Source organism: Psammomys obesus, unplaced genomic scaffold (assembly GCF_907164565.1).
Source record: "Psammomys obesus unplaced genomic scaffold, mPsaObe1.curated_primary_1811, whole genome shotgun sequence".
In the NCBI taxonomy this organism is placed as follows: Eukaryota; Metazoa; Chordata; class Mammalia; order Rodentia; family Muridae; genus Psammomys; species Psammomys obesus.
This window is the reverse complement of record NW_026590172.1, coordinates 74,118-85,702: the sequence shown is the minus strand read 5'-3', so window position 1 is coordinate 85,702 and position 11,585 is coordinate 74,118. Positions and strand designations below refer to the sequence as shown.

General features: G+C 57.8%; 1 protein-coding gene across 3 annotated transcripts in view; it reads left to right on the top strand.

Annotated features, from left to right (window-relative positions):
- The first annotated feature begins 1,224 nt into the window (after positions 1 to 1,224).
- The window catches only part of Myl10 (myosin light chain 10), an 11,095-nt gene continuing 734 nt past the window's right edge, over positions 1,225 to 11,585 (top strand). The window contains exons 1-5 of one of the 3 annotated variants that reach the window (XM_055606617.1): positions 1,225 to 1,282; positions 4,304 to 4,396; positions 5,034 to 5,109; positions 6,001 to 6,105; positions 9,612 to 9,690. In XM_055606617.1, the coding sequence (XP_055462592.1) occupies positions 4,361 to 4,396; positions 5,034 to 5,109; positions 6,001 to 6,105; positions 9,612 to 9,690 (296 nt within the window). In that variant the 5' untranslated portion in view covers positions 1,225 to 1,282; positions 4,304 to 4,360. Of the gene's footprint in view, positions 1,283 to 1,901; positions 1,947 to 4,071; positions 4,108 to 4,303; positions 4,397 to 5,033; positions 5,110 to 6,000; positions 6,106 to 9,611; positions 9,691 to 11,585 lie in introns of those variants that run through there. The other 2 variants (XM_055606616.1, XM_055606619.1) reach the window with 2 other exon arrangements.

The following is an 11,585-nucleotide window of genomic DNA, read 5'->3' as shown; positions in this document are numbered from 1 at the left end:
AAAGGAGGGTTTATAGAAGCTTCTTTATGAATCCATTTCAAAGAGCCTTTCTCTTTAGCAATACTTCTTCCTACCTGCCATACCAGTTGTAGGGGTGTGTATGTGTGACCTAACCCCCTGACCCCTTAATTTCCTCACTTGGAAAGTGGGTTAATGATTAACTCTGGCAGGGTATAATATCGAATACTTTTAAACAAAGCCCTTGGGAGACAGAGGCAGGCAGTTCATTCTCAGTGAGTTCAAGGCCAGCCTGGCCTATGTAGTGAGCTTCCAGGCAGCCAGCACTACACAATGAGACTTTGTTGAGAGAGAGAGACAAAGAGACAGAGGGGGGAGAGAGAGACAAAGAGTGAGGAGAGAGAAGAGAAAAGACAGAGATGACAGAGACAGAGAGGAGAGAGAGAACAGAGGAGAGAGACAGAAAGAGAGGAAAGAGAGGAGAGAGGAGAGACAGGAGAGATAGAGAAGAGAGGAGAGAAAGACAGAAAAACAGAGGAGAGAGCACACACGTTGACTCTGACTCCTGTTTTAGAACCTTGCGTGACCTTCTGGTTTATAAATGTCAGCCACTCTTGGTTTGATTGGTATCACATTCTCTCTTGTCAAGGCAGGGATCAGCCGTACCAGCCTGCAGGCTTGAGGCCAGCTCCGGGGACAGCTAAGCTCCCCCGCTCTTGGGGACTCATGGCTGCATGGGCCCGAGCCAAGCCCTCTGGCCTTGGCAGCCACTCACAGGTGGTTTCCCCAGGCAGCCGACTTGGCTGGGGATTGGGCTGCTTTTGGGGCTGAGCTGGGGCCGCCAGCTAGTCACCCGAGGAGGCTGCTGGCGACAGGTGTGGGCTCTGCTTGGTTTGGATGGATCCTCATCTGGGAGATGTGTGTGTGTGTGTGTATACACAACCTTTGTAATTCTCCCTCTGCTTTCTCAACACTGTTCTGTGCATTTTCTTTTGTAGCCCTGCCTGTGTGTGTGTGTGTTGTACTGAGGATTGAACCCAGGACCTTGTGCATGCTAAGCAAGTCCTCTACCATCGAGCTATACCTCACCCCTCACTTCTACGCAAGCCCTGACGTAGATTTCCAGCTGCGCACAGGCCCTGGTGTAGCCCAGGCTGCCCTTGGATTTGCCAAGACGCCCTTCACCTCCTGGCCGTCCTGCCTTCGCCTCCCGAGTGCTGGCTCGGAAGGATCAGGCAAAGACAAAGCGTGGGGCAGCAGGAGAGCTTCTTGCCTGCCGAGGACGCTTGCGAGCTCAGTCCCCAGCACCAGAAATCAATAATAAGTAAGTAAAAAAATAAGCAATCACACAGCAGCACAGTTTCTGACGGGTCTGGGCTGACAGCGCCTCCCGCATATACAAAGGACTTGAGTATCTATAGATTCGGTATGAGGTCTTAGAATTCCGGAGGTTGACTCAGTGAGGGGGTTGAGGGACCCTGGGCAGGGCAGACCAGAGCGTCATAGCACCCCAGTGTCCCCACGCAAGGGCTAGCATCCCAGAACCCTGAAACTCAAGGGATGTGGCGATCTTCCCTCTCAGTGCCCCCAGCTGGCACGGCGCCTCTGCTCCAGGAGCCGTCCTGACCCTCCCAGGTCCAAGGCCAGGCCTTCCCAGCTGCTTGCAGGCATGGGCTGGCTCTCGAGTCCTTGGCCACGAGCCCGCTTCCTGGTCCACGGCCCTTGTTGGCTTAGGGACGGCGGAGATCCCCGGCTTAGACAGCGTCCACACTGGTGGGTCAGGGACGGCGGAGATCCTCGGCTTAGACAGCCTTTGCCACCCACTCCTACAGCCCCAGGGAGATGCCCAGCTTGAACGCCCCTCATCTTGTCCTTGGTCACCTTCCAAAGTATTTAGGCCTGGATGGTGCCTGGAGGAGCACTATTTAAAGAGCCACCCCGAGCTCTCCCCAGACCTGCTGCAGCTCTGGAAAGCACGCCACACCATGGTAGGCTGGGCCCGCCCTCCCTGTACCCCCTCAGTCCCCGTGGGGCTCCACCCCAGCCCTGACCTCCTCCCTGGCAGCCACGAGTGGTCTGACTTTGATACCAGAACTTGGTCCGACCGTGTTGTCTCTGTTGGGGAACCAGTCTCACGCATGTCCAATCTCACCCACGTGGCTTCTTTTTGTGTGTAGTGTGCATTTGCATGTGTTCCGGTGTGTTCCAGTGTGTGCAGCTGTGTGTGCAGCCACGTGGAAAGGCCTCCAGTGTGTCCTGGCTTGTTTGTTCATTGGTTTTTCGAGGCAGGGTCTCTCTGTGCAGCCTGGCTGTCCTGGAGCTCTCTCTGTAGACCAGGCTGGCCTTGACCTTGGAGGTCTGCCTGCCTTTGCCCCGGGAGTGCCGGAACTAAGGGCGTGGCTGCGCCCAGTGAGCCCTAGGCTCCCGTTCCCCCTTCGCCCGCGCTTGGCTTACAGGCGCAGGCCTCCACGTCCTTTCTGCGTGGGCTCTGCTTCTCAGGCTTCCCAGACCATCGCTCTGCAGGCCGAGCTGTCTGCCCAGCCACGTAGGTTTGGATTTGGTGATGCTCTTTGATTCCACAGAGGGTCTGGGGGATGAAGAGCGGTGTGCAGAGATGAGCAATTGTCCTTATGGGCTGCATAGAATCGAGGGCTCCGTGCTGGCTGGGGGATGCCATTCCTGTTGCCGGGCGGGCGCCCAAACTGACATGCTAGAGGCGGGGGTCCCTCTCAGGCCCGTGCTCCAGCCCCTGGTGACCAGCCCCTGGCCGGCCTTCTCCCACCTGTTAATGCCGCCTCCTGGTGGCCTGCAAACTCTTTGGGAAGGAGGAAGGGAGAGCCCGACGTTAACGTTTGAGGCAGGGCTACTCTTGATTTTCAGAAAGAGGTCCGCGTGTGTGGGTTAGTTGGCAGAGTCCTGGCCGAGCCCCTGAGGCCTTGCCTCCCATCCTCAGCAACCGGCCATGGTGACACATGCCTGCCACGCCAGCACTTGGAGACGCGAGGACCAGAGATTCAGGGTCATCCTTTGCTACATAATGAGTTTGAGGGCAGCCTGGGCTACATGAGACCCTGTGTTATAAAAATGGTTAATCTAAGCAGGGAGATGGAGACTTAAAGAATATGTGTGTGTGTGCCTGTGTGTGCATGGGTGTGTGGGGGTGTGTGTGGGGGTGGGGGGGTGCCGAAGCCCCGAGAACGGGGAAGCGATCATTCCTTATTAATCAGGGGAACGCACGTGTAATTACCTGCGCTGAGCTCCACAGGGCGTCTTTCTCTGTGATGTCTGAAGGGATCTATAAACACTTCCTCCACTCGCAGCAGCCCTTGTGTGGCCGCTGTGCCAGCCAAGCCCCCTCCCCCTTCAGAAGGCCTCAGGAGACTGGCACTCAGTAGGAGCTCCTGACAGCCCGGAGCCCTGGGGAGGGGGAGCCGGTGGGCTGGGGGACCACACAGGTGCTGGGGGGCTGGGGAAACCCCCCATAGGGGCTAAGCAAAGCCTGGGAGGGAGAGGGCTGCTGTGGGGTGGGGTCGGGGGAGGGGACTGCTGTCAGGGGAGAGGGCTGCTGTGGGGGGGCTGCTGGCGGCGGGGGAGGGGCCTTTTTCTTCTCTGACATCAAGGACCTGGGATTGCTGTGTGGATACCCTCCTCCGTAAATACAGGGTCCCCAGTTTGATTCCCAGAACCCAACAGGGAAAATAAGAGTTGGAGGTGGAGCATGGCGGGCTCGTAATCCCAGTGCTGGGGAGGGACCGGCACTGGGACACAGGCGGCGGGTCCCTGCAGCTGGCCTAGCCGAATAGGTGAGCTCCGGCCAGTGAGAGATTCCGTCTCAAAACAAGCAGAGAGATGGCCCAGCATCAGGAGGTGCTCACTGCCTCACACACACACACACACACACACACGTACACACGTACACACACACACACACACACACACACACACACACACACACAGACACACTCGAACATGCATGTGCACCATTCTGGGGTGACGGGAGCAGACACTGTGGGTAGAGGGCATGCAGAGCGGGGTTGGGGGCAGAACCCAGGGGAGAGGATGGGATGTCTGGGATCTCGTCCAGGAACAGAGCTGGCAGGACTGAGGGTGGACAGAGCACCCTGCGGGCGTTTAGCTGGTGGACAGCAGGTGAGCTGGGTGGCAGGGTGAGGTCAGGAAGCCCACAGGGGCTGGAGATGGAAGCGTGCCCAGCTGGCCCTGCTTCGGGAGCCGGCCACGGTGCGTGACACAGGTGTGACACAGGCGTCGGGAGGAAGGCAGTGGCACTGGAGCACGGGGCCGGCCTCTGGGAGACGCTGTGGCCTCGGCCCCCTCTTGTTCACAGGCACCAAGGAGAGCCCGGAAGCGGGCAGAGGGCACGGCCAGCTCCAACGTCTTCTCCATGTTCGACCAGTCCCAGATTCAGGAGTTTAAAGAGGTTGGTGGGTGAGCGAGAGGAGGGACGGGCTGGTCGGGCTCACAGTCTGGGGGTGCAGCCAGGGCTGGGGAAGGCGAGGATGCAGAAGAGCAGGTCGCGGGGAGGGGGCACTGTCCCTTGCTGCTCCTTGTCATTTAGTCAGGACCGCAGAGGAGGCGCCGCCCTTACTGCAGGGGCTGCCCACCTCCGCGTGCCCAGTTTCCATGGTGACTCTAAGTCCGATCAAGTTGACAATAATAACGGCGGACCATCAGAGCTCACTGGGAACCAAGGAGGTCTCCCAGGGCTTGCAGTGGCCCACGAGGTCCCTCCTCGGGGCCCTCCTGGCCGCCTCTGTCCCCACACAGGCGGTTGCCGACTGCCCAGCCTCTGCCCGATGCGGGACCGTGGACCAGCCTGTCCCTTTCTGAGCCCGTTTCCATCTCAAGACTCAGCTTCCGTTTTCCCTCTCCGAGTCCCACTTTCCCTCTCTGAGTCTCAGTTTCCCTCTCTGAGTCGCTGTGTGGAGTCCCAAAGCACTCAGGGCAGGGGCTCAGGGCAGGTAGACCACAGTTCCCATGATGCAGTGCGGATGGACAGTCTGTGGGGAGGCGGCAGTTGGTCTGGGTTGGCAGCTCAGAGCCAGTGTCTCCATCAGGCCTTCACTATCATGGACCAGAACCGTGATGGCTTCATCGACAAGGAGGACCTGAGGGACACCTTCGCTGCCCTGGGTAAAGCCGTGGTGGGGAAGCTTTTAGCTGATGACTGAGGTGGGAGGAAGGAGGGGCTTGAGAGCTGAGGAGTCCCATGAAAGGGAAGGCTTCCGGTGAGGGAGGCCGTGGGGCTAGGGGAAGACACTTAAAGATCATAAAAACGTTTATTTCTCTTTTAAATTTATTTATTTACTCTGCAGTTCTGCTTGCATGTACACCTGCATGCCAGAAGAGGGCACCAGATCTCACTATAGATGGTTGTGGGCCTCCATGTGGGTGCTGGGGATTGAGCTCAAGACTCTGGAAGAGCAGCCAGTGCTCTTGACCGCTGAGCCATCGCCCCGGCCCCTAAGATCACTTTTGACATTGTGCCTAGACCCTGGGCTAGCGAGAGGTGTGACCGGCCAGCAGCACAGGGCTGCTTCTCTGCGCTCACACGCTGAGGCAGGTGGATTTCCGAGTGAGCGTCTAGATTACATGACAAAACAGTCTCAAAACAGAGCAGTAGGCGCTGGGGTTGGGGAGAAGCTGGGGTGCTCGAACTGAGACAGCGCGATTGAGGTTTGGGTGTCTGGGAAGCAGAGCGCCCGCCGGGACCCTGCAGAATCCGGGGTCCCTGTGTCCAGCAGCGTCCGAGACCGGAGGTCCCCAGGCCTCCCCACTTGTCCCAGCCTCTGTCTGTCTTTGTTTTTCGTTTGGTTTGGTTTAAATCTGTACCAGGCAGCTGCAGAGTGGCTTGCTCTGCTTTGTAGGAAGCTTGAGGGGTGAGCAGGGGGCCAAGGGTGTGAAGGGGCGATGGCATGGAGGCTCCCCAATAGACAGGAAGTGCTGGGTGGATGTGGGCTGGACGCTCCTCAGCTTCTTCCAGGCCATGTCCCCCAGCCCCTCACATCCTCCCTTCCTCTCCAGGTCGCATAAATGTCAAGAACGAGGAGCTGGAAGCCATGTTGAAGGGCGCTCCGGGGCCCATCAACTTCACAGTCTTCCTGACCATGTTTGGGGAGAAGCTCAAGGGTGAGGGTTTCTCCTGGCCCTGGGGAGGGGCTCCGGGGCTCGGCCCTTGTGTTTACATAACCACAGATGGAAGCTCGTCTCCCAGACACTGTCCCCTGGCTGTGCGCACTGTCCTGGACCCTGCCTCAGTTTCCACCTCTGCACGCACAGTGGCGATCACGGTAGAGACCTCTCCCTTGCAATCCTCTGCCCACTGTCGGGGTCAGACTTGCCACCCCTCCCCCTTCATTCCCGGCTCTTCCTTCCACCTGCTCCCTCTGTCTTTGTCCACTCTTGTTTCCCCTTCCACCACCTGCCCTGCCTGTCTGGCCTCTGCCGATGGTGACGCAGGCAGAGCATTGGTAAAAGGGAATGGGGTTTCTGAGACCAGCTGAGGCTGGCCCCATCGCTAGACAGGCTGCTTAGCATGGCCTGCTGTGGAGTCCCACAGTCCCCAGCTGTGAAGAACCAGAGGCAGCTCAGTGATCCCTGAGCCCTAGGTTCCCCGCCAAAGAGAACTTGAACAGACCCAGTTCTAACTACACACTCCCGAGAGGCTTAGAAGACGGGTCATCTCTCTCCACCCTCTCCTTGGCCCTGGGAGCTCCCTGTAAACGAATGGGACATCCTGGGCTGTGGCTGCCTCAGCCCTCACTCTTAAGATCTGGCCTCTCTCACAGGGTGAGGGAGTGATAACCTTTGAGCTGATTTGCTTTACATGCCTTGGTATATTAGGAGAGCCCCTGCCTAGACTAGTCCACACAGGGTTAGGGCTGTGGCTCAGTGGTAGAGCCCCTGCCTGAATCCCCCAGTGAGGGGCTGGGGTGTGGCTCAGTGGTAGAGCCCCTGCCTGAATCCCCCAGTGAGGGGCTGGGGTGTGGCTCAGTGGAAGAGCCCCTGCCTGAATCCCCCAGTGAGGGGCTGGAAGTCTAGCCCAGCAGTAGAACCAGAGGATGGCGTCTCCAGCCTGATGTGACATGTCTATTGAGGGTGAGCAGGAAGGGCACCACCTTTAGCTGTGATGGTGGCCTTGCACTTGAGGAGATTGAGGAGTGAGGCTCACGGGCTAAGTCACAGTGATGACTGAGGGCTTACAGCTTGTTCTCATCTTTGCTGGGCCTCCAGGCCTGGGGCTCCAGCTGGGCCTGTCATGCAAACTTGTCCAGGGCTGTGTGAGAGGCTGGCAGTGGGGAGGGCCACGCTGGACAGGCACCGTCATGGCCGTTAATTGGGACAAGACTGTCCTCTGGCTTTTTATGGGTCGTGCGGGCCCCAGAGCAGAGGCCCTCTCTGGGATGAGGCAGGGAGTGGCTGGCTGAGGTGAGGGAGCCACTGCCCGGCTAACCAAATTCAGGAAGGTGGTAGGGACAGCTGCAGGCTGCCTCAGCCACCAGGGCTCTCCAGAGAGACACAGCGGGCCTTTGGCTAACTGACCCAGGGGCCGTGTCCCTGGAGACTCCCCAGGCGCCGACAGAACCCTGCACCCCTCTCCGTCTTAGCATTGCCCCAGCTCTGCTGCTCAGCCCACCTGGGCAAGGCACCCCGAGTCTAGCCCTGCTTAGAGGGATGGCCCCTCATCCCCAGGGCCAGCAGTGTGATAGGGACACACAGAGGCCAGCATATTCTTACAGGGCAGACACACAGGTCCGACGTGCAGCCTGATAGTGAGGCTCAGAGAGGCTTTAGTCTGACGGCGAAGCTGCGGAGCTGCAGATGGCTGGCAGCAGCGATGGGTTTGTAGCTCTGGTTCATTGGGATTCTTCAAAGCCTGGTCATTAAGATGCACACACCTATAAGCCCAGTACTTGGGATCGGGGAGGCAGGAGGATCAGGAGTTCAAAGACAACCTCAGCTATATAGCAAGTTCTAGAACAACCTGGGCTACATGGCAGTCAATAGAAACCAAACCAAACAAACAAAAATGGAGCAAAACAAAATAAAACTTCAGGCCATTAGCAGCCATTAGCCAGCTGGTCCTGTATACCGTGTGACAAACAACCTTTGACCCCAGGACAGTCCAGGGCTGAAGGGAGGAAAGGGCTTTCTAGATCCACACTGAGCCCCTCACTGGGGGACTCTAGGCAGGGACTCTACCACTGAGCCACACCCAGCCCCTCACTGGGGGACTCTAGGCAGGGGCTCTACCACTGAGCCACACCCCAGCCCCTCACTGGGGGATTCTAGGCAGGGGCTCTGCCATCAAGCCATAGCCCTAGACTAAATTGCTTCTTTTGGTAACTGCTTTCCGTAAAGCCACAACGTGGCAACAGGAACTATTCCAGCTGCATCACCCCCCATCACCCACCTGTCCTAAGTGGCACAGTCTTGAAGACTTCTCCAGTGAGCTCAAGCATCAGCCCCCAAGATCAGAGTTCTTTTCCTTCACCACAGCCATCGTGTAGAACTTTTTTTTTTAAAGGATTTATTTATGTATATGATGTTCTGTACGTATGTACACCTGCAGGCTAGAAGAAGGTACCAGATCTCATTATAGATGGTTGTGAGCCACCATGTGGCTGCTGGGAATTGAACTCAGGACCTCTGGAAGAGCAGCCAGTGCTCTTAACCTCTGAGCCATTGCCACAGCCTCCATGGTGTAGAATTTAATCAATCTCACGGTTGCTCTCTTGCCCTCAGACCTCATTGAGCATTTACTAATTTCAGCTTTGAGACATTGGACAAGTGACCTAGCATCTCTGTGCTTCCGTTTCTTCACATCTGAGATGGGGACAATTGTCAGGAGAGTCAAGAGCGTAGTAAATGCTGTGAGGGGTGCAGTCCCTTCAGTCTCTGTGAGGGCTCCAGGCTCCCAGACACTCTCCACTGCACCACATTAGTGGCTTTGAAGAAAATTGTACCAAAATAATTTATTCTGACTCTGGGGTGTGGCTCAGCAGTAGAGCCCCTGCTAGAATCCCCCAGTGAGGGGCTGGGGTGTGGCTCAGTGGTAGAGCCCCTGCTAGAATCCCCCAGTGAGGGGCTGGGTGTGGCTCAGTGGTAGAGCCCCTGCCTAGAGTCCCCCAGTGAGGGGCTGGGTGTGGCTCAGTGGTAGAGCACCTGCCTAGAGTCCCCCAGTGAGGGGCTGGGTGTGGCTCAGTGGTCACCTGCCTAGAGTCCCCCAGTGAGGGGCTGGGGTGTGGCTCAGTGGTGTAGCCCCTGTCTAGAATCCCCCAGTGAGGGGCTGGGGTGTGGCTCAGTGGTCACCTGCCTAGAATTCCCCAGTGAGGGGCTGGGTGTGGCTCAGTGGTAGAGCCCCTGCTGGAATCCTCCAGTGAGGGGCTGGGTGTGGCTCAGTGTCACCTGCCTAGAATCCCCCAGTGAGGGGCTGGGTGTGGCTCAGTGGTAGAGCCCCTGCCTAGAATCCCCCAGTGAGGGGCTGGGTCTGGCTCAGTGGTCACCTGCCTAGAGTCCCCCAGTGAGGGGCTGGGGTGTGGCTCAGTGGGAGTTGGAAACCTTCCCCTTCCCTTAACTTCTTACCTTGTCCCTGCCACTCACCACCCTTTCCCGTCTACGTGTGCTGCCTGTAGGCACGGACCCGGAAGAGACCATTCTGCACGCCTTCAAGGTGTTTGACACCGAGGGGAAGGGCTTCGTCAAGGCTGATGTGTAAGTTCTAAGGACTGTAGCTGAGGTGCGCCAGGGTGCTGTCAGCCCTGTTCCTCTCCCCTCAGCACTCACCTGAGCAGGCGTAGCATCCACCCAGCAGCCGGAGGCCCCTGCCCCAGACCAGCACAGCGCCCCTGGGACACACTCCCTCCCTCCCAGGCCTCATTGTTCCCCTGGCTCCCTATGTCTGCAAGTGGCTGGGCAGTGTGGCATATCCATGGGCATAAGCTCCTCCCCTCTTCTTCCTTCTTTTCCTCTTCCACTTACTGCTCCTCTTCCTCCTCTTCTCCTCCACCTCCTCCTCTTCCTCTTTCTCTTCTTCAACCCCCTCCCCTGTCCCTCCTCTCCCCCTCCTCCTCCTCCAGGCTCCAGGTTTTTCATCTTCCCCAGCCACCTCAGTAGCCGATACACACTACCCCCTGATCCACCCTCTCCTTTCCCACATCTAGAATGCCATGCCCACCCTAGATTGACGACTCTGTCCTTCTCCTTCAAGGCCCACCCACATCTCTCCATCTCTAACATCCCTTGGGCTGGCATCACAGAGGTGGATTCAGCCGTGGTGGCCTGTCACACACACATGGGAACAGTTCCTAGGGAGAGCAGGAGGGACAAGAGCCAAAGTCAGGGAGCAGCAGTCGACACAGGTCCCTGGAAGCTGGGCCAACCTCCAAGATGTCTCTCCCGGTCCTTGCTGGAGCTTAGGTAGCCCTGGCTGGTGAGATGCCCCTTCCTCTGAGGGACAGGCTGGTACCCAGTGACAGCCATTCTTTGGCGGTGGCTGATGGGTCTGGCTGCCCTTCGGAGCTTCCAGCTATGGGGGGGAGGGGGCAGATGGAACCTGATAGGTGCCGTCCAAGACCGGGAGTTGTGCTCCCTGGAGTGTGGAGGGGCCGCCAAAGTGCCAAGGGTAGCTCAAGCTGAAACCCCATCCTCGGGGCTCTGTGACTCTTTGCTGAGTCTTGAGGACCTACTGTGGTACCAGGAGAAGGCCAGGCATAACACGGACCATCCCCTCTCCGGCTGCGGTGGGGGTGGGACTCATTTTGGGAATGGAAGGAATAGTCCCAGGCTGTGGGGGCCGGGAAGACAGAGCTGCTGGCCAGACAGGCCACAGAAGCAGCTCTGGTTGAAACAGTCTATGCGAGTCCCCGGCCCTGGCACCCTGGAAACTGTGGCTGCCCCTTAGTAACAAACAGTGGAAAATGTGTGTCGCTCTAACCAGGGCCTGCCACCGCTGGCGCCAGGGGACACCCTGAGCGCAGAGGCTCTGCTTAGCTCTCTGACTTAATGCTTGCCCACAGCCGCCCCTCAAGGCCTGCAAACCCCTCCGCAGTGGCAAGGGATGTAAGTTATCATGCAGAGCTGGGTAAACGCTTCACCTCTAACACTGTTCTGGATCCTAAGCAATCAGGCCCAGCCCTACCACAGCCCCTCTAGAGGGCTGGCCGGTCATGTGTCCGCCCACACCTTAGCTTCTCCCTGGAGAGAGGAGATTCTTATGAGGAATCAAGGTCTAAAGAGACCCATGAGAAGACTGGGCCATGACTTCCTGTCCTTGAACAGCATGATGTAGTCTGGGAAATGCTAGAAGCTAAACACAAACAGCCAAAACCACAAGCTGGAAGAAGCATCAAGGAAAAGACAAGATGGACAGGCTGGCCATTCTAGCTACTCCAGAAGATGAGGCAGGAGACCCCAGACCAGCCTGAGCTTCATCGTGAGTTCAAGGCCAGCCTAGGAAACATAGTGAGATGTCTCAAAACAGAAATCAAAGAGGACAGAGAGTAGAGCACTTGCTTAGAATGCCTACTGAGGAGCCGGGCTGTGGCTCAGTGGCAGAGCCCTTGCCTAGAATCCCCCAGTGAGGGGCTGGGTGTGTCTCAGTGGTAGAG